This window comes from Megalobrama amblycephala, linkage group LG4, assembly GCF_018812025.1.
Source record: "Megalobrama amblycephala isolate DHTTF-2021 linkage group LG4, ASM1881202v1, whole genome shotgun sequence".
NCBI lineage: Eukaryota > Metazoa > Chordata > Actinopteri > Cypriniformes > Xenocyprididae > Megalobrama > Megalobrama amblycephala.
The window spans coordinates 14,698,152-14,716,819 of NC_063047.1; the positions used below are offsets into that span (position 1 = coordinate 14,698,152).

An 18,668-nucleotide genomic window follows, 5' to 3' on the forward strand; every position below is an offset into this window, starting at 1 on the left:
TTATGTAGGTGAAATAGACAACTGGTTTGAGAGAGCTAGAGAGACCAGCAGCGTGACTGTTTTGTTGTCCTTTTTTTTTTTTTTTGTCTTCTCCTTTGTGTCCTGATATTTGTGTCACAGAATGTACAGACAGAAAAATCATCTCTTCCATTTGTGCTGTTCAGGCCTTTGGTCAGTTTGATGCTGAGGGTGATGGGATTGTTGATGTGGAGAACATGCTCATGGCACTGAAGAACTCCAATGGAGCCAATCTTCAGGGAGAACTCAGTCATGTGATCAGGCAACTTCAGGCATGCTCTTTGACACCAGGTATGGAAATGAGCATGCATATTTATTTGAATGCATTAGCGACAGGAGCACAGATGTCCATAGTTGACCATTCTGGGTGATTTTGCAAATGACTGTCAGGGTTTGATCCAGTTGTTTTCCTCTTTTACCCTTCATGCTCATCCAGGATTTGTGGATATCTTCTCCAAGTCCAAGGACCGCCTCAAAGCGCATGCCTCCAAAATTCTGAAATTCTTGCACCGGAATCGCATCCCCAGTAGCGCTATTCCATTCCCTGTGCTGGAAGGCTACAACAGCATCTGCACCATGAGGTCATCTGTGGTGCAAGACTTCCTGGATTACCTGCTGCAGAAGGAGAAAGGTGAATGGCACATAGGGGGTGGGGTTGTAACAGTAATTCATTATATAATAATATATAAGGGATATATATATATATATTAAAAAATATAGGCTGTCAAGCGATTTACATTTTTAATCTAATTAATTACACATTGTGCCAATTAATCTAATTAATCGCAAATTAATTGCACCTCTAATTTGGCTGAGAAATTACCCCCCAAAAATAGTTTTTAAGTCATTATTGTGTTAAATGAGAAAAGCAAATGGGATTACAAAAAGTAGCTTCAGAAAAAAATATTGAGGTTGAGTAAATGATGTTGATGGAGGAAAATGTCTAAATAAGTAAGTCTGAGTCATTCATTCGATTCGTTTAAATGGCTAATTCATTCAGGAATGAAGTAAATGGCTCTCTTTATGAAAGGGCAGTTGAATCATTGGTTAACCCGATTGATTCACTCAAAACACAGATTCATTCAGAAACAAAGCACCACTATATGTTGCTTAGAGGCGCACAACAGTTCTGCTCTGGCTTTATAAGTAATTTTGTCATTGGCAAAATTGAGCAAAAGCAGACAATATTGTTTTGCTTGTGTTAACCACAGACCTTATTTCAAGCATTTAACCAAAAACCACCATGAGACAGTGGAACCGGAAGTGCAAAAATACTAATTTGCGGGTTTTAGGACTCCTCACTAAATTCTATTGAAAACAAAACATTATTTTAACTATTTTCATTTTGTGTTGCTAGTGGTGAAATGTACTGTGGATAAAATATGAGAAAATTTTCATTTCATCTCCTTCTTTGCTCTTCATCTTCATATTCTGATGACTCTCCTTTCAGATCTAGACATCCAGTACAGAGCAGAGCTCAATCATGACCCAGATGTGGATAAAGTCAAAGTGGTCACCCAGTGCTACAGCTTCATCGAGGCTTCGTCCAATAGTGCAGATATCAACAAGTTGACCAACGGTGAGACCGTGTCTTTCTGGCAGTCGGACGGCAGCGCTCGCTCACACTGGATAAGGCAAGCTGCTTATTTCATTGGTGCATCCACATGGAATTAAAATATCACTGATAATGTCACACAATCCATTATCTTTGTTAAATAACTAGTTAAATATGACCACTCATCTCTTTCACAGGTTAAAAATGAAGCCAGACATAGTTTTGAGACGGTTGGCCATTGCGGTTGCGTCTAATGACCACAGCTACATGCCGCAGCTGGTTTCTGTAGCTGTAGGGAAGAGCCGGCGTTCCCTGCAGGAGATCAGAGATGTGAGGATCCCCAGTAACGTCACGGGTTATGTACCGCTGCTAGAAAATGCCAACATCAACCATCCCTGTGAGCACACGCTTATATAGCACCGTGTTTTGTTTGAAGTTTGGAGTTGCAGTACACTACTGTTCAAAAGTTTGGGGTTTTTCAGTCCCTTATGCTCACCAAGGCTATATTTATTTGATATAAAAACTGTGAAATAACTTTTTTAATATCTTCTAAAATGTAATTTATTCCTGTGACAACAAAGCAAAATTTTCAGCATTATTACTCTAGTCTTTAGTGTCACATGATTCTTCAGAAATCATTCTAATATGCTGATTTGGTGCTCAAGTAACATTCCTTATTATTATCAATGTTGAGAACCGTTGTGCTGATTAATATTTTTGTATAAACAGTAATACATTTTTTTCAGGATTCTTTGATGAATAGAAAGTTCAAAAGAACAGCATTTATTTGAAATATAAATTTTTTGTAATATTATGAATGTCACTTTTGATCAGTTTAATGTATCCTTGTGGAATAATTTCTTTCAAAAAAATCTTACCCCAAACTTTTGCACAGTAGTGTATCTTTATTTTGAACATGCATACTATGAGTGGAATGTAAAGAGTGACTGTGATTTGTGTATTTCAAGTGTATATCCACTAATGCTATCCACGTGAATGCAAGGAGTCAGAAAGCCTTTGTAAACTCACACAGATCTTCCTTTTGTCTCTCAGATATTCAGATAAACATTAAGCGCTGCCTTAGCGATGGCTGTGACACACGTATTCACGGTCTGAAGACAATGGGCTACCAGATCACCAAGAGCAAAGAGGTTTCAGTATCTGACGCCTCGGCTATATGGTATCTGTCGCTCCTCACATCTCTGGTCACCGCTTCCATGGAAACCAACCCTGTGCTTGCGCAGACAGTCCTACAGAGCACACAGTAAGTCAAGAGAAATGACTAATGAATTTTTGCTTCTCAGTAGTGATAGCACTATATTTGTTGTTTTATAGTCACATGCTGCACAAATCCAGCTTTTGATTTACACACAGCCTAGTCCCAGACTAAAATGCATGTTTGAGCTGTTTTTACTGAAAGCAACTTGCACTGACATAACTTAAAATGTCAGTGCCATTGTTTTGTCTTTTTCTAAGGCACATTTATAAAAGCTACTGAAATGTCCTAATTAAACTAAAGCCTAATCCTGGCTTAATCTAAGCCATGTATGTGAAAGCAGGCCATAGTGTCCTAGATGGGAACTTTCCTTCTCTATATTGCCTAATGCATTTTGAGGTTACTTTATTTTAAGCTGACGTAGTTACATTGTACTCAAATAAGTACTGAGTAATATTAATTAACTACATGTACTTACTATACAGTTATGGTTAGGGATTGGTTTTGGGTTAGTTACTTGTAATTATGCATCATTTATTGTTATTACTATAGTAAGGACATGCAGTAACGTGTAACTACATCACTTTAAAATAAAGTGTTACCCATTTTGATTTAAAAAATTGACAGTCACAATTTTTGAGACATTTACACTACCAAAAGTTTATTTTTTTATACAGAAATTATGCATTAAATTGATCAAAAGTGACAGTAAAGATATTTATAATGTTACAAAAAATTTCTATTTCAAATAAATGCTGCTGTTTTTAATTTTTGTATTCATCAAAGTATCCTTAAATGTATCATGGTATTCACAAAATTATTAAGCAGCACAACCATTTTGTAGCATTATGAACATTGATATTAATGAGATGTTTCTTGATTTTTAAAATATATATATTTTAATTGATTAAATAAATGCAGCCTTAGTTAATATAAGAGACTTCTTTCAAAAACATAAAAAAAAATTTTACCAACTCCAAATTTTTGAATGGTAGTAAATGTGGTTTTGTTCTGATAAACCCCTTTTTTACACTTTCTCCACTTGTTCTCTAGGAAAGCCTTACAGCACATGCCACCCCTGTCCTTAACACCATCTTCAACGGAGTTCCCCAAATTCTTCTCTGCAAACATTCTGGAAGAGGTGGACGGCTTTTTACTGCGCATAGCAGAGTAAGAATCAAGCTGTACTAGCACAAGCTCAGCTCAACTCAACACATTTAAATGTGTTATTAAGAGGTCAAAACAATGCCGACGGGGACTGCAATAACGGCAAACCCCTTTCGGTTTTAATTATACAATACGAGTCAACCTGATAATAATGGGAAACTGTTTTCTATCAGTGAATAATTACAGCCGTTTCATCTGAATGTAATTGGACACTCTGCCATTCTCTGCTGAGAAAGCTTATCAGAAGTGCTTTGCTTTTAACCGTCCCACCTCTCTCTAGCTGCTGTGTGTCTCCTGAGGCTGAGCTGACTCTGTTAGCGTTCGCTCTGGCTCGAGGCAGTGTGGCTAAAGTCCTCATCTCTCTGTCTGGTATCTGTGAGCATCTGGACTCCGAATACAGAGCTTCCTCACTGCTGGCCTCTATGGCATCGGTCCGGTTAAGACTCCTCTACCGTAATGGTAATTGTCATGAGTTCCGTAGACAAATGATTTTTGATACTTTGATGCAATGAACTCCTACATGTGATGATCCCCATAACTATATATGAATGTGCACTGCAAGACACTTATTTTTTAATAAGTTATATATACTGTTATGGTATTAATTCATATTTTAAATTAGCTTTTATTTTTATGTTTATATTTCATTTTAGTTTAGGTTTTGGTAATATTATGTGATTTTGTCTTTTTTTTTTTTTAATTAAAAGGATAGTTTTTCAACTATTTGTAATTTATTTTATTTTATTTAAGCTTTCTTTCAACATTGATCTAGCTGTGTTTTCTTTATTCTCGTTCGTTACTGCTAAAATAAAATTTTTCTCTTAAATTAAGAAGCCGCTTTCAAGCGAGTTTGAAAACTCCTGCCATAGAGTATCTTTACATTGATTTTTTTTTGTTTGTTTGTTTTCCTGATTTTAGTTACAAATAGCTTTTGCAGCTCTACATAGCTATATTAAAAATATCTAATATTGATTAGAAGAAAACAGAAAAAAATTACAGATACAAACACTTGACACTCGACAGGTTGAGTCTACTTAGGATGAGGTATAGTAATCTAATTTACAGTTGTTTAGAAACAGGAATTAGCTGAATTGGCCCACAGCATTGTAATACATGTAAACCTTTGTGTGTGTGTGTGTAGGTAAACCCCTCCAGCTCCATCTGCAGGCATGTGATGTGAAGAGTAAAGAAGAAAAGTCTGGCCCCGAAAACATGCTGATGGAGCCCAACACTGGAGATGGTGCGCAAAACCATACATAACATTCCAAATAATCCTGGTTTTAAAATATGAGTAGGAAAGTAGTACAGATAAAGTAGAGGGAGTACTGGGATGGATAGGGACAAAAGTTCCTACAAACCTTTCTCTGTGGAGAGAAGGAATATGTTTTGAGCTGCTTTTTTTTGCTTAGAAACAAAGTAAAAGTTGAGACTTTAAAAGTAGATGTTTCATTTTAACCTGCAGGTTTTCTAACAGAGAATGGAAAGAGGAAAGCCAGTGTAATTCTGTCCACTGAAAACCAGAGCTGCTTTCAGGTCACACAGATCAAGATAAAAGTGAGAGAAGCTTCAGTACACACTTGAACTTTTGTGTTTTATACTACATAAGCATGAAATTAAAATGTGTTCTGCTTGTATGGTTATTCAGATGGAAATATACAAACCTTCTACTCATTCTGCTTATCCTAGTTTTAAAGCACTGCTGTGTTCTTCCACCTCAGGTGCGTAAAGGAGCCATTGGTGCTAAATGTGGCTTGGTGTTTGCCTACAATGACAGTGAGCCATTTGATGCCGATAAACACTTTAAAAGATTCAAAAAGTTTGACGGCTGGGAATACAAAGACTATAAAGAATTTGTCCAAGACAGGTATGCCACATTCTTAGTCTGTAACATGTTGATTTATTTATCTGGAGTTCATTTGCGTTACATTGTTGCTCATAAGAGACAGCTAAATGCTGAGCACATGAACTTTAAATGGTGCTTGTTATGGAGTGTGTGAGAGAGAGCAGCTTGTGTGAGAATCTATTGTCTTGCCCAGTACATGTGAGTGTATTTTGGTCTTTGCATGTGTGCACACGGCCAAGATGGCTGTAAATTCAGTGAGAATGATTTGTCAGTCAATTGACCTCTCGCTGTTATCTGCCTCTGTACCCCACACACACTGTCACGTGTATCACATTCACACACAAACACATACACTTCAGCACGAGGATACCAGACACCAGTGAGGAGGAGCCCATTGGCTGGTTTGAGGTGGAGGAGGACTGGAACGACGTGGAGATCAAGCTGCAACAATGCAGAGTGTCAAAAGTATGGACTTTCTTACTTTCTTTCTGTCTGCCTGTCTGTCTGTGTGTGTCTGTCTCTGTCTAGGTTATGGGAAAACCCTTAAAATACACAGTAAACAATAAAATGCGGACTGTTTAAACATTGATGCTGTCATGGCAAAGTAACCCAGTAGCTTTCCCACAAAAAGTGAAAAGATAGCATAAATTCAAGTGACGCAAATGTGCAAAGCAAGCTAAACCCACAGGAATTACTGTATGTCCATAACATTTGGCCATTTACTTCCACCTTAAAATGAATGACTCAGACATCATTAGTTGATTCCATGGAGGATTTGAAGTCAACTGATCTCAATGTGAGTTTGCAGTCGATTGTAAGAAAGGGATTAAGCAGACTAAATGATTGGAGTCTGGCATGCATCACGTGAGAGAAGTCTAATGTTTCACCGGAAGACTGCATTATGACATTGATTAAAAATGATGAAACATGCATGGATGAATCATTCACTGAGGGTGAATAACATGCATTTAGAAAACAGATAAGGTGCATTTTCTTTTCATTGCAACTCTAATTAAAAAAAAAAAACGCTTTCACATCTTTTTTTTCTCACAGTCTTTTTTCACTTTCACTTTTTCATTCTCTGCTTGTCTGTTTTAGTTCTATTGTAAGTATGTTTTACTGTAAGAATGGAAAGACGAGTCAAAATAATTTTCTGTATGTCATTGTCGCAAATGCTTTGATCTTTAATTCAAAACATTGTTGAGTGGATGCTATTAAATATAGAAACTCTAAAAACTGTATTTATATGCATAAGACAATACACACCCGATTAACGTAACCTTTCTCTGTCTCTGCATGTAGTTTCTGATGGTGAAGTTCCTGTGTGCTAGGCAGGACACAGCAGAGCGGTTGGGGGTTCAGCAGATGAGTTTCAGTGGTTATTTGTGTCCAGACTCTGAGCGGATAGAGGATGTGGAGGATCTGAGTTCTCAGGCCGAGGGGAGCGTCTCAGGCCTGGTTACGGGTCTCACACTCATGAAGAAAACCCTTTATTTCATCCAGCAGCTCACAAGAGATATGGTACACCCACCAAATGTCCTCTTGCAAGGGGACTCACTATGACTTTGAACTGATTTATTTAAACACAACTCTAAAATTCATTATGCATTTTTTTTGTGAACTTTACATGCATCTTTAAAGAGAGCTGTATAAACCCTGAGCCTATGTTACAGGATGTGTCTCTGTCCAAGCAGAAGTCTCTGCTGGACTTCAGTGACCTCAGCCTGCTGCTGTTCTGGGACTTTTACCGCAAACTCAAATCAATGTGAGTAAAGCTGTAATATGAATGTATGGTTTTTTTTTTTTTTTTTTTTTTTTTATATATGTGCAAATATCTATGAGTGGGATTTTAAAAAAAACATGCTGGACTAATTTTAGGCCACCAATCAGAAAAGTTTATTTGTGAAATTGATCATGTGACACTTTCTTCAAATGGTCAGATATTCTTGCTTCCTGTGATTTAGATCAAGTCCACTTGACATGAAATTTCAAGCCAAGACAATAGTGTACTATGGTGTGACATACTGTACTTCATGTAAATTATTTTAAACAAAATATTAAAAATAGATACAGTATATTTTAGAATCTTTTTCAATTTAAAGGGTTAGTTCACCCAAAAATGAAAATTTCTGTCATTAATTACTCACCCTCATGTCGTTCCAAACCTGTAAGACGTTCGTTCATCTTCTGAACACAATCTTTTTGATGAAACCTGAGAGCTTTCTGTCCCTCCATTGACAGCTATGCAACTGAAACTTTGACACTTCAAAAAGTTCACAAAGAGATTGTAAAACCAATCCATATGAATTGAGTGGTTTAGTCTAAATTTTCTGAAGAGGCACGATCACTTTATATGATGAACAGATTGAATTTAGGCTTTTATTCACATATAAAATACATAAAAAATATTTTAAAATGAACTAATGAAGGCAAAATAGAATACAAAATACAAACCGTTTTTAAATACAGACTGAGATGAGAGTAGTGTCCTTTTCTAAAGTAAAATGTGATGGCAAAGCTGAATTTTCAGCATCATTACTCCAGTCTTCAGTGTCAGATGATCCTTCAGAAATCATTCTAATATGCTGATATGCTGCTCAAGAAACATTTCTTATTATTTTGAAAATAGCTGTGCTGCTTGATATTTTTATGGACTAAAATGAACTAATGTTGACAAAAAGGAATGTGCATGGACCATCCAATGGACAAACTTGTCTTTTCCATGATGCATTCCCTTAAGGAAATGTACTGAGTTGTCAAGTTTTGTCTGTGTTAACATGTTTCTCTGTTATGTGTGTGTGTGTGTGTGTGTGTGTGTGTGTGTGTGTACACTCACAGTGAGGGAGAGGAGGCTGTAAAGACACGAGTTCTCCTGCTTCAGCTGCTCCAGAACTGCTTCTCAATGCTGCCCAGCCTGACAGAGTCCCAGCCGTCAGACATCAAAGCCTCAGCGTCGGCATCACCCTCAGCCAGCACAGACGTGGACCCTGCAGAAGCTGTCGGAGAGCTCTACAGTCACTTGTGTCAAGGTGAGACTCACATTCTGCTCTTTATGACTCAATGTCTCAAGAAACATTTACTGATATTATCAATGTTGAAAACCGTGATAATTTTTTCAGGATTCGTTTATGAATAGAAAGTTCAAAAGAACAGCATTTATTTGAAAACGGGAATCTCTTGTAACATTATGAAAGTATTTACTGTCGCTTTTGATTAATTTAATGCATCCTTGCTGAATAAAAGTATTAAAGGTGGCCTAGATTCAAAAATTGTATTTACCTCGGCATAGTTAAATAACAAGAGTTCAGTACATGGAAATGACATACAGTGAGTCTCAAACTCCATTGTTTCCTCCTTCTTATATAAATCTCATTTGTTTAAAAGACCTCCGAAGAACAGGCAAATCTCAACATAACACAGACTGTTACGTAACAGTCGGGGTGTACGCCCCCAATATTTGCATATGCCAGCCCATGTTCCCAACATTATGAAAGGCATTATAGGGCAGAACGTCTGGATCTGTGTAGAGCTGAATCATCAGACTAGGTAAGCAAGCAAGGACAATAGCAAAAATGCCAGATGGAGCTGACATGATTCATGATATCATGATATTTTTAGTGATATTTGTAAATTGTCTATATAAATGTTTCGTTAGCATGTTGCTAATGTACTGTTAAATGTGGTTAAAGTTACCATCGTTTCTTACTGTATTCACGGAGACAAGACAAGAGCCGTCGCTATTTTCATTTTTAAACACTTTCAGTCTGTATAATGCATAAACAACTTCATTCTTTATATATCTCTTTAACAGTGTAGCATTAGCCGTTAGCCACGGAGCATAGCCTCAAACTCATTCAGAATCAATGTAAACATCAAAATAAACACTGTACTTACGCGATTAGACATGCTGCATGACGAACACTTTGTAAAGATCCATTTTGAGGGTTATATTAGCTGTTTGAACTTTTTTTATGTTGTTTAAGGTAATCGCGAGCTCTTGGGGCGTGGAGCACCAGATTTAAAGGGCCACACACCCTGAATCGGCTCATTTCTAATTATGCCCCAAAATAGGCAGTTAAAAAAATTAATTAAAAAAAATCTATGGGGTATTTTGAGCTGAAACTTCACAGACACATTCAGGGGACACCTTAGACTTATATTACATCTTTTAAAAAAAAGTTCTAGGGCACCTTTAATAAAAATAAAGAAAACGCACCAGCCCTAAACTTTTGAATGATAATGTAGTATCAACTTTCCAAAAAATATCAGTTAAAGTTGATGGCTTAAATACTAAAGAATGATGCCTTTAAAACATTCACTTAAAAGCCATGTAGTTATAACATTGTGTTTTGATTAGTGGTTAAGAGAGTAGTTTTTGCACTGTGCAGTGGTGGACGAGCCTGAAGTAGAGACTGCAGTGGAGACAGCTCTGAGGAAAGAAGCTGTGAAAGCCATTCTCAATGGAGCCGCCATCTTCTACCCTAACAAACAGAGCCGGAGGGATAAACTCTTCCACATGATGGTAAGACTCCAAGAGTGTACTTGCTTTGACTGAATATGTTATTGAATTGCTTTTATATGAGCAAGTTTTTTTTGTTCTCTGCTTTTCTCAGCAAAACATAACTGATGAAAATCAACCAGAGTCTGTAAAACTGACATTTGAGTCTCTCTGCACTTACTTCAGGTATGAAATGCCTCCCTTTAAACTACTACTCCCCATCCTGTCCTGTAAAACTATATAACTTAATTCATGCACATACACATTGTCTCTTGCTCATCTCTGTTTGCAGCGATCAGGACCCGAAAGGTCTTCTTATGCTGCCCCCTAAAGGAGCCCCGTCTGATTTTGACATCTCGCCTATCCTGACCGTCATGGACACACTGCTCATTGTGGCCACTAGAGAGGCATGTTGACAGCTGCCAACCTCATCTAGTCACCCCTGCACACATATGCAAGCTCCTGCAAATAGCTGACGCATGCTTTAGATGTTTACATAGTGCATTGACGTCTGTTAGCTGACACCTTGTATTATAATGCATTGTATTACAACTCGCTAATAGGTTTTACTTGTCTAATAGCTTTATAAAGAGTAATGTGATGTTTATCTTTTATATATATGTAAGAATGTCCCTCTCCCTTTTTTTTCAGTGTGAGGTGTTGATGTTGGACTCCAGAGGAGGGTCTATTTGGAGGGTCCTGCTGTCTCTGTTCTGGGCCCTACAGGGAAGCCTTCTGTCCTGGTGTTTCCTGCAGCTTAAAGCAGGAACGGCCACCTCTGCTGATCTGGCCAGGGAAATTCTGCTTAAATGTTAGTGTGCTTTTCCTGGTTTTCCAGTCTGCTTGCCTAGAGCCCGTAAAAATACAGTGGGGTCCAGAAGTCTGAGAATGCTTCTAATGTGCTAAAATATTTATATTGTAATACTTTTGTCATTACAAATCAGCATAACAATTGAAAAGTTGAATCGAAGAGTTGGATTTCATGTGTCTGTGTAAAGCCAGATCGTGAGATCATTTCAAAGAGCATCTTAAAGGGTTAGTTCACCCAAAAATGAAAATAACGTCATTTATTACTCACCCTCATGCCGTTTCACACCCGTAAGACCTTCGTTAATCTTCGGAACACAAATTAAGATATTTTAGTTCAAATCCGATGGCTCCATGAGGCCTTCATAGGGAGTAATGTCACTTCCTCTGTCAAGATCCATAAAGGTACTAAAAACACATCTAAATCAGTTCGTGTGAGTACAGTGGCTCAATATTAATATTATAAACCGACGAGAATATTTTTGGTGGGGCAAAAAAAACAAAATAACGACTTATTTAGTGATGACCGATTTCAAAACACTGCTTCAGGAAGCATCGAAGCGTTATGAATCAGTGTATCGAATCATGAATCGGATCGCGGTTCAAACCCGCCAAACGGCTGAAATCACGTGACTTTGGCGCTCCGAACAGCAGATTCGATACACAGATTCACTTTGCTCCGATGCTTCCTGAAGCATTGTTTTGAAATCGGCCATCACTAAATAAGTCGTTATTTTGTTTTTTTTGGCGCACCAAAAATATTCTCGTCGCTTTATAATATTAATATTAAACGACTGTACGCACATGAACTGATTTAGATGTGTTTTTAGTACCTTTATGGATCTTGACAGAGGAAGTGACATTACTCCCTATGAAGGCCTCACGGAGCTATCGGATTTGAACAAAAATATCTTAATTTGTGTTCCGAAGATTAATGAAGGTCTTACGGGTGTAAAACGGCATGAGGGTGAGTAATAAATGACAGAATTTTCATTTTTGGGTGAACTAACCCTTTAAGATTTAGTTTTAAACTTTAAATTTTGATTCTTAGATTTTCAGAGATCAGTTTTGATCCCACTGTATTCCAGAGTTTTGAAATCTCTATAATGATGTAGTCCAGTTCCATGCATTTTTATTTGCCTTCAGATATTCGAGTTCTGTAATCCAGTGTTCGAATTCTAGTAACTGCACTTTTTAGTTTAGTACTAAATTGTACTGTAAATTGTTTTTGACTGTCAAATAGCGAGGTGTACTTCAGAGCAAATAGCGAACATACACTACTGTTCAAAAGTTTGGGGTCAGTAAGGTTTTATTCAGAAAGGACACATTTAATTTATCAAGATACATTAAAGACATGTATAAATATAAATTATTTCTATTTCAATTAAATGATGTTTTTGAACTTTCTATTCATCAAACAATTCTGAGAAGAAAAAAAAAACTTGAGTACCAAATCAGCATATTAGAATGTTTTCTGAAGGATCATGTGACACTGAAGACTGGCATAATGCCTGATGAAAATTCAGCTTTGCCATCACCGGAATAAATTACATCTTAAAATGTATTAAAATAGAAAACAGTTATTTTAAGTTGTAATTTTATTTCACAATATTACTTTTTTTTGATCAAATGAATAAAAAAAAAAATCTTGCAGACCCCAAACTTTTGAATGGTAGTGATTATTTATAGTGCTCTGTCACAGTGTGAATACATCTATGTTGTTTTTCTTGGCTATTAGATGTGGAACAGTTCCTGTCAGGTACCAGAGACATACTGAGTCCTCTTATTAAGCGTTTCACTGGAGCTGAGATCATGGAGAAACTCAGTGGATCTATCCTTGCCATGGCAACAAGACAGCTGGTAGCACACCGCTTTGTCCCGCTATATATCTATCTTTATTTCATTATTTATTCTTTTATTTGTGTTTCTGTATATATGTATATGTATATGTTATGCTTCTGCATGTAAGTGTGTATGGTGTCTTGTTGTAGACGATCTTCCTGCTGGAGCTGTGCGCTCTGGATATTCCTCACTGTGTGCTGCTCAAAAGATTCTACCCTCTGGCAGACATGCTCAAGAAGCTGTCAAGTGATACAGAGGATATCTTTTCCAAGGTCAGTTCCCTTTGTGTCTTAAAGAATTTTGAGACATGTTTAAGTAAAAATAAATGGAATTAAAATTGCGGAGTATTTCACTTTTTTCACTTACCAATTAAAAAGCAAGATAATCAAGCCACCAATAACAGAATGATAATTAGTAAGAATACTTTTTTAGAGTTTTCCTCCCCTTGTGTTTGTAGGGAGATATGGAGGGCTGTCAGCAGACTCAGCAGCCTGTTGTATTAAGGACGTGGCAAATGGAGTCGCCTCATAACTATGAGAACAGCAGACACGAGACCACTGTTTTTGTCTGTCCTGGTGCCACATCCTTTGAGGTGGAGTTTGATGAACGCTGTGAAACAGAGAAAAGGTGTGAAAGGCTTATTCTACTGCCACCTTCTGGTGATAGGAACCAATCGCTCACTTTCCTGTTACAGACCCCTTGTGGCTCTCAAGTATGCTTTATATTTACACTGAGTGTTTTTTTTTTTTTTTTTTTTTTTTTGTAGGTATGACTATCTGGAATTCACTGATGCTAGGGGAGGGAAAGTGCGATATGATATGAAGGTTGGAACGGAGAAATGGCCAAAGGTACAAAAACCTTTTATTGGAGTATTTTAGAATTGTCAACTGAATGTGTTATTTGTGATATTAATTATGTAAAAAATGTGTTTGTAATGGTAACCCAATCATGGGCACCAGCCAAAAACAAACAAATGAAAAAAAAAATTGCCTAAATGAACAGAATAGTGTGATTTTATTTATTTATTTATTAAGCGTAATATCAATAAATCTGCAACTATGCAAACATGATAAATCTGTAATCCAAATTATTAGAAATAGTGAGGGAGAAAAAAAAACAAAAAAAAAACACACAAATTAAACAATATCCAAATTAGATCTAAACCATTATAATTCTAAAATACATTATCTTGCAAGAAAAATAACTTCTTCAAAATATTTTATAAGGAGAAATCCAAACATGAATAGACAGTTTCCACGTGTGGTCATTCTGTGACTGTCACAGTGTTAAAAATGAATGCAATTACTTTTGCCCCATGCTTGTACATAATTCCAATTTTTTTATTTAGTCTGGTCTGGTGTCTTGAAGAAGAAAAAAAATAAATGTAATGTATAATAAATAATGTTTTTTTCTTCTTCTTCTTCTTCTTCTTCTTCTTCAGAAAGTGACATTTAAAGCAGGTCCCCAGCTGCAGTTTCTGTTTCATTCAGACAGCAGTAATAACGAATGGGGTTACAAGTTCACAGTGACGGCGTACGGCCTGCCGGATGTCACTGTGTCCTGGACCTCAGACCTGCAGCTCCTCGTGTCCAGGCTGATGGGCCGTCTGGCCTCCCGCACCATGGCTTTGAAATCACCTTACGGTGAGATAATCGATTAGTCAGTTTATTATTTCGCTGTTTAATTCAGAAAAAAATTTATTCCCTGTGTTTTATTTGAACATTTTTATTCGACATAAATGTGTTCTCCTTCAAATAATAAACTGTATATTGAAGGCTGTAGAAAAATAAATGTAAGTGTATCCACCTTATTTTGCAATGTGGAAGTAAGTGATTTTCTGTGCATGTGCGAGACTTCCGGTTTATTAGCTGCTATAGGTTAATAACTAGATAACTGCATAACTAAATGCAGCAAATGGTAAAACCATTTGAACTAGAGAGCAGTGTGTTTGATTACATAATAAGATAAAATACAGTTATAACAAATGCCAGTTTGCAAGGAGCAAGACTGTTTTGTACATCTAAAATAACTGGAAGTGAATGACACTGGAAGCCTTGCATATTCAAGTTACAAATGGTATTAAAATAAGGTGGACGGACCTACATTTTATTCAGAAAAAAGATTTAAGATGTTTAAAGGATTAGTTCACCCCAAAATTAAAATTGTCATCATTTACTCAAACTCATGTTGTTCTAAACCCCTGAGACTTTTGTTCTTCTTCGCAACACAAATGAAGATATATTAAGAAAATCTGAGACATTTTTTCCATAGATACACGACTACCACTTTGACGCTTCAAAAAGTTCATAAAGAGATCAGAAAACTAATCCATATGAATTTAGCGGTTTATTCCAAATTTTCTGAAGAGACACGATTGCTTTATATGATGAACAGATTGAATTTAGGCTTTTATTCATATATATACATTCATTAATAAACCAATGAGGTTTGTTCTTACGCATCAAGCAGGTGCAATTCAATCTGTATATCATATAAAGCGATCGTGTCTCTTCAGATTTCAATGGATTAAATGTATTATGGATTAGTTTTATGAGCTCCTTGTGAACTTTTTGAAGCAACAAAGTGGTAGTTGCGTGGACTGTCATTGGTGGGACAGATATCTCTCAGATTTCATCAAAAAGATCTTCATTTGTGTTCTGAAGATGAGCGCAGGTCTTACTAGCTTGGAACGACATGAAGGTGAGTAACTGATGACAATTTTTCAAAGTTTTTGGGTGAACTAACCCTTTAAACTCTCACAATATAAATTGCATATAGTTAAGAAAGTGTGAAAAAACACTGACTTATTGGTTTTGTGTCATGTCTGCCTTCCTCTCGAAGGGATCCGTGGTGTGAAGGAGTTACCTGCAGGCTTGATGAACCATGTCCTGTCCTGTCCTCTATGGAAGCCTGTGTTCAGACATGTATTGAGTGGGCTTCCTGGAGAAAAAGAGTTAGCACTGTCCAGCCCAGACACCGACCAGGTGAGGGTACTAGGAATATTATTGTATGTGTGTGCGTTTCAGTCCAAAAAAAATCTCTAATTACTTGTCCATCTTGTGCAATTTTGTTTAACAGGAAGAGCCAGCTCCTTGTGGAGATGAATTGGTGGAATTTCTGAAGGAGTTTGCTCGCTGGGATCCTTCCCAGGATTCTTCTGATGGCAGGACGGAGCTCATGAGGACCCTTTTGCTGACCTGCAAGAAGCAGCCAGTCAGGAATGAGATTGCTGGAGGCTCAAAGGTTGACCAGGCTGTGAATGCCACCTGGGCGGCCATGGTGTATCACACACCAGCGCTTCACCACAGTCTTAGGAGCTTTGGTTAGTACAGTCAAAACTTGCAAATACTTCTGTATAATTTTCAAGTGTCAGATGGTGTATGAGCACATATATGTTTGTATGAACAATTCAGTGTTCACACATGTAAATGTCCTTTTGACCACATTTCCTTTCCTTTCTTTCCTGCATTAGTTGCTAAAAATGGTCAGAGTGGTCTCAGTGAGGACATTATGCAGGTTTACACCCTCGCAGATGGCATCAGAACATGGATGGTAAGTGTGGCTTATGATTTTTGGTTTTAAAATAACATTTATTTTTATTTACCTCTTGTTTTAACTGTTTTGGTAGTTGGAGATGAAACAACGCTACCTTATGGGTAAAATGAATGGAGTAGAGGAAAAAGACGGAGGTCAGAACGAGGTTACGATGGAATCACTTGGTAAATATGCATGCTATAAAAACACTTTTTTTTTCTTTTCTTTTTTTTTTTTAAATAATGATGCAGCATTCTCACTCTCCATTTTTCACTCTCTTAACAGCTGAAATTTGCATCAGTAGAAGTCTGTTCCTCTTTCGATTCAGCCCAAACGGAGGAATCTCTGCACCTCCGGAACAAGAGCCTTCCAGACATGAAGATGGTGCCTGTGCTGCTCCTCTTCTCCGATCTGTTTCGACCACAGAGGGAGACTTCCAGCCCAGCCCCTCTCCCTCTATATCCCAGACTCCCGAGGGAGCAGAAGCAGCAGGGGCCGGTCAGAGTCAGCGGACACTGGAACAGGCATTCTCTGCGTCAGTGGATGCTGGACCTTCCAGCAGCATAAGTTCTCAGGGTGCCATGGGCTCCTCAGAAAGTCTTCAGTCCCAAACAGGAGAGCCTCTGTCCCCGTTAGTCTTCCCACGTAAAGCACCTTTCAGTCGGGGACGCTTGAGGCTCCTGTCCTTACGATCTATGGAGGAGCCTCGCACAGCACCACCTGTCAAAGAGCGCTTCCCGATCCTCAAACACATCCTCAGCTTTTTGAAGGACATAGTCATTAATGAGACCAGGTATGAACTGATTATTTTTACCTCATGATGTGAATAGCTATATGATGCCATTATTCAACAAATTTGGATGCATAAACTCACAAGCATGTCATGCTAACCAGTACTAACCCAAATCTGACACACTGTAACACAAAAGTAGATACTGTGCTGAATGTCCTGTTGGCTTTTTTCCACACAGTAAAAATGAATAGTGACCAGACCCTTACAACTTGTTTGCTAAGTCTTACTGAAATTATAGCTATTAGTTGATGAAATATTATTAATTTAATTAATATTATTAATTAATTATCATCAAAGCTGCATTTATTTGACCAAGAATACAATAAAAACAGTAATACTGTAAAATATTATTACAATTTTTTAAAATAACTGTTTTCTATTTGAATATATTTTAAAATGTAATTTATTCCTGTAATGCAAAGCTGAATTTTCAGCATCATTATCATCATAGTTTTCAGTTTCACATGATCCTTCAGAAATCATTCTAATATGTTGATTTGATGAAGAAACATTTCTTATTATCGATGTGGAAGGCATTCTAAAATCTCTTTAATAGTCTCCCTGACCTCAAACCTTTGAGCAGGAGTGTGTATGTATTTCCATGCAATATATTCAGTAATATAACTTTTCATAGTTTGAGTACAAATATACAAATATTGTGTTTAAAATTTTATTTTGGTAATTTAAAAAAATTCTGAACTTTATTTACCATTTGGTCACTGACACAAATTTTCTTTTTTGATTAGTGACTTAGTGCTTATCTAAAGTAGTGCTTTATCTTCATAATGTTTCTTTGTTTTAAAGCTGTCAAAATCATAAAACTTTATTTTCAGATTTTCAGTGTGTACATATATGGTGACTTGTCTCTGATCAGTAGTAATGAAGTGTGTTTGTGTGTGTGTTCAGTGTTCTTAATACTCTGGCTCTGAAGAAGGCCCAGGCTCTGAGTGTGTGTGAGGTGCTGGAGCTCGTGCAGCAGTGTATACTCACCCTGGGGAAACCGCACCTCTTCCAGGCACCCTGTATTTTGTTTCTTCAGGAACTCTTGGCCTGTCAGAAAGATTTCACCAAGTATGTTATCCAAAAAAAGGCTGTCATTTTAGATGGTGCTAATATCTACTAGTACTAGTACTATCCTAATATCATTATTTTAACTCTGTCTTTCTTTCTCAGTTACTTTTCTCAGTTGGCAGGCAGCGGGCAGAAGATGAGGGAGCTGGTCAGGCACTTTTATCATCAGCTGGTTCTCATGCTAGTAGAGGCCGTGCAGGGCTTCAATGCACTGAACGAGAAGTGGGTCCCCTGTTTTGTTCTACAATATAAATGACACAGTCTGAACATGAATTTTGAAACCCTTAGAAGTTGCTAATATTAAAGTTCTTTATGTCCTTTCTA

The 18,668-nt window shown here is 37.2% G+C and overlaps 1 protein-coding gene across 3 annotated transcripts in view; it reads left to right on the forward strand.

The window, feature by feature from the left end:
* zzef1 (zinc finger, ZZ-type with EF hand domain 1) overlaps positions 1–18,668 on the forward strand; it is a 55,412-nt gene that overhangs the window by 1,366 nt on the left and 35,378 nt on the right. For 2 of the 3 annotated variants that reach the window (XM_048187797.1, XM_048187799.1), the window contains exons 2-31: positions 165–309; positions 455–649; positions 1,469–1,652; positions 1,771–1,970; positions 2,627–2,837; positions 3,843–3,959; positions 4,237–4,415; positions 5,098–5,196; positions 5,419–5,510; positions 5,675–5,820; positions 6,159–6,264; positions 7,102–7,320; positions 7,473–7,564; positions 8,638–8,828; positions 10,188–10,321; positions 10,413–10,483; positions 10,590–10,704; positions 10,949–11,108; positions 12,843–12,964; positions 13,096–13,218; positions 13,404–13,573; positions 13,713–13,794; positions 14,388–14,589; positions 15,788–15,930; positions 16,025–16,268; positions 16,419–16,498; positions 16,575–16,665; positions 16,766–17,273; positions 18,180–18,344; positions 18,447–18,566. In XM_048187797.1, the coding sequence (XP_048043754.1) occupies positions 165–309; positions 455–649; positions 1,469–1,652; positions 1,771–1,970; positions 2,627–2,837; positions 3,843–3,959; positions 4,237–4,415; positions 5,098–5,196; positions 5,419–5,510; positions 5,675–5,820; positions 6,159–6,264; positions 7,102–7,320; positions 7,473–7,564; positions 8,638–8,828; positions 10,188–10,321; positions 10,413–10,483; positions 10,590–10,704; positions 10,949–11,108; positions 12,843–12,964; positions 13,096–13,218; positions 13,404–13,573; positions 13,713–13,794; positions 14,388–14,589; positions 15,788–15,930; positions 16,025–16,268; positions 16,419–16,498; positions 16,575–16,665; positions 16,766–17,273; positions 18,180–18,344; positions 18,447–18,566 (4,706 nt within the window). The remainder of the gene's footprint in view (positions 1–164; positions 310–454; positions 650–1,468; positions 1,653–1,770; positions 1,971–2,626; positions 2,838–3,842; positions 3,960–4,236; positions 4,416–5,097; positions 5,197–5,418; positions 5,511–5,674; positions 5,821–6,158; positions 6,265–7,101; positions 7,321–7,472; positions 7,565–8,637; positions 8,829–10,187; positions 10,322–10,412; positions 10,484–10,589; positions 10,705–10,948; positions 11,109–12,842; positions 12,965–13,095; positions 13,219–13,403; positions 13,574–13,712; positions 13,795–14,387; positions 14,590–15,787; positions 15,931–16,024; positions 16,269–16,418; positions 16,499–16,574; positions 16,666–16,765; positions 17,274–18,179; positions 18,345–18,446; positions 18,567–18,668) is intronic. The other variant, XM_048187798.1, reaches the window with a different exon arrangement.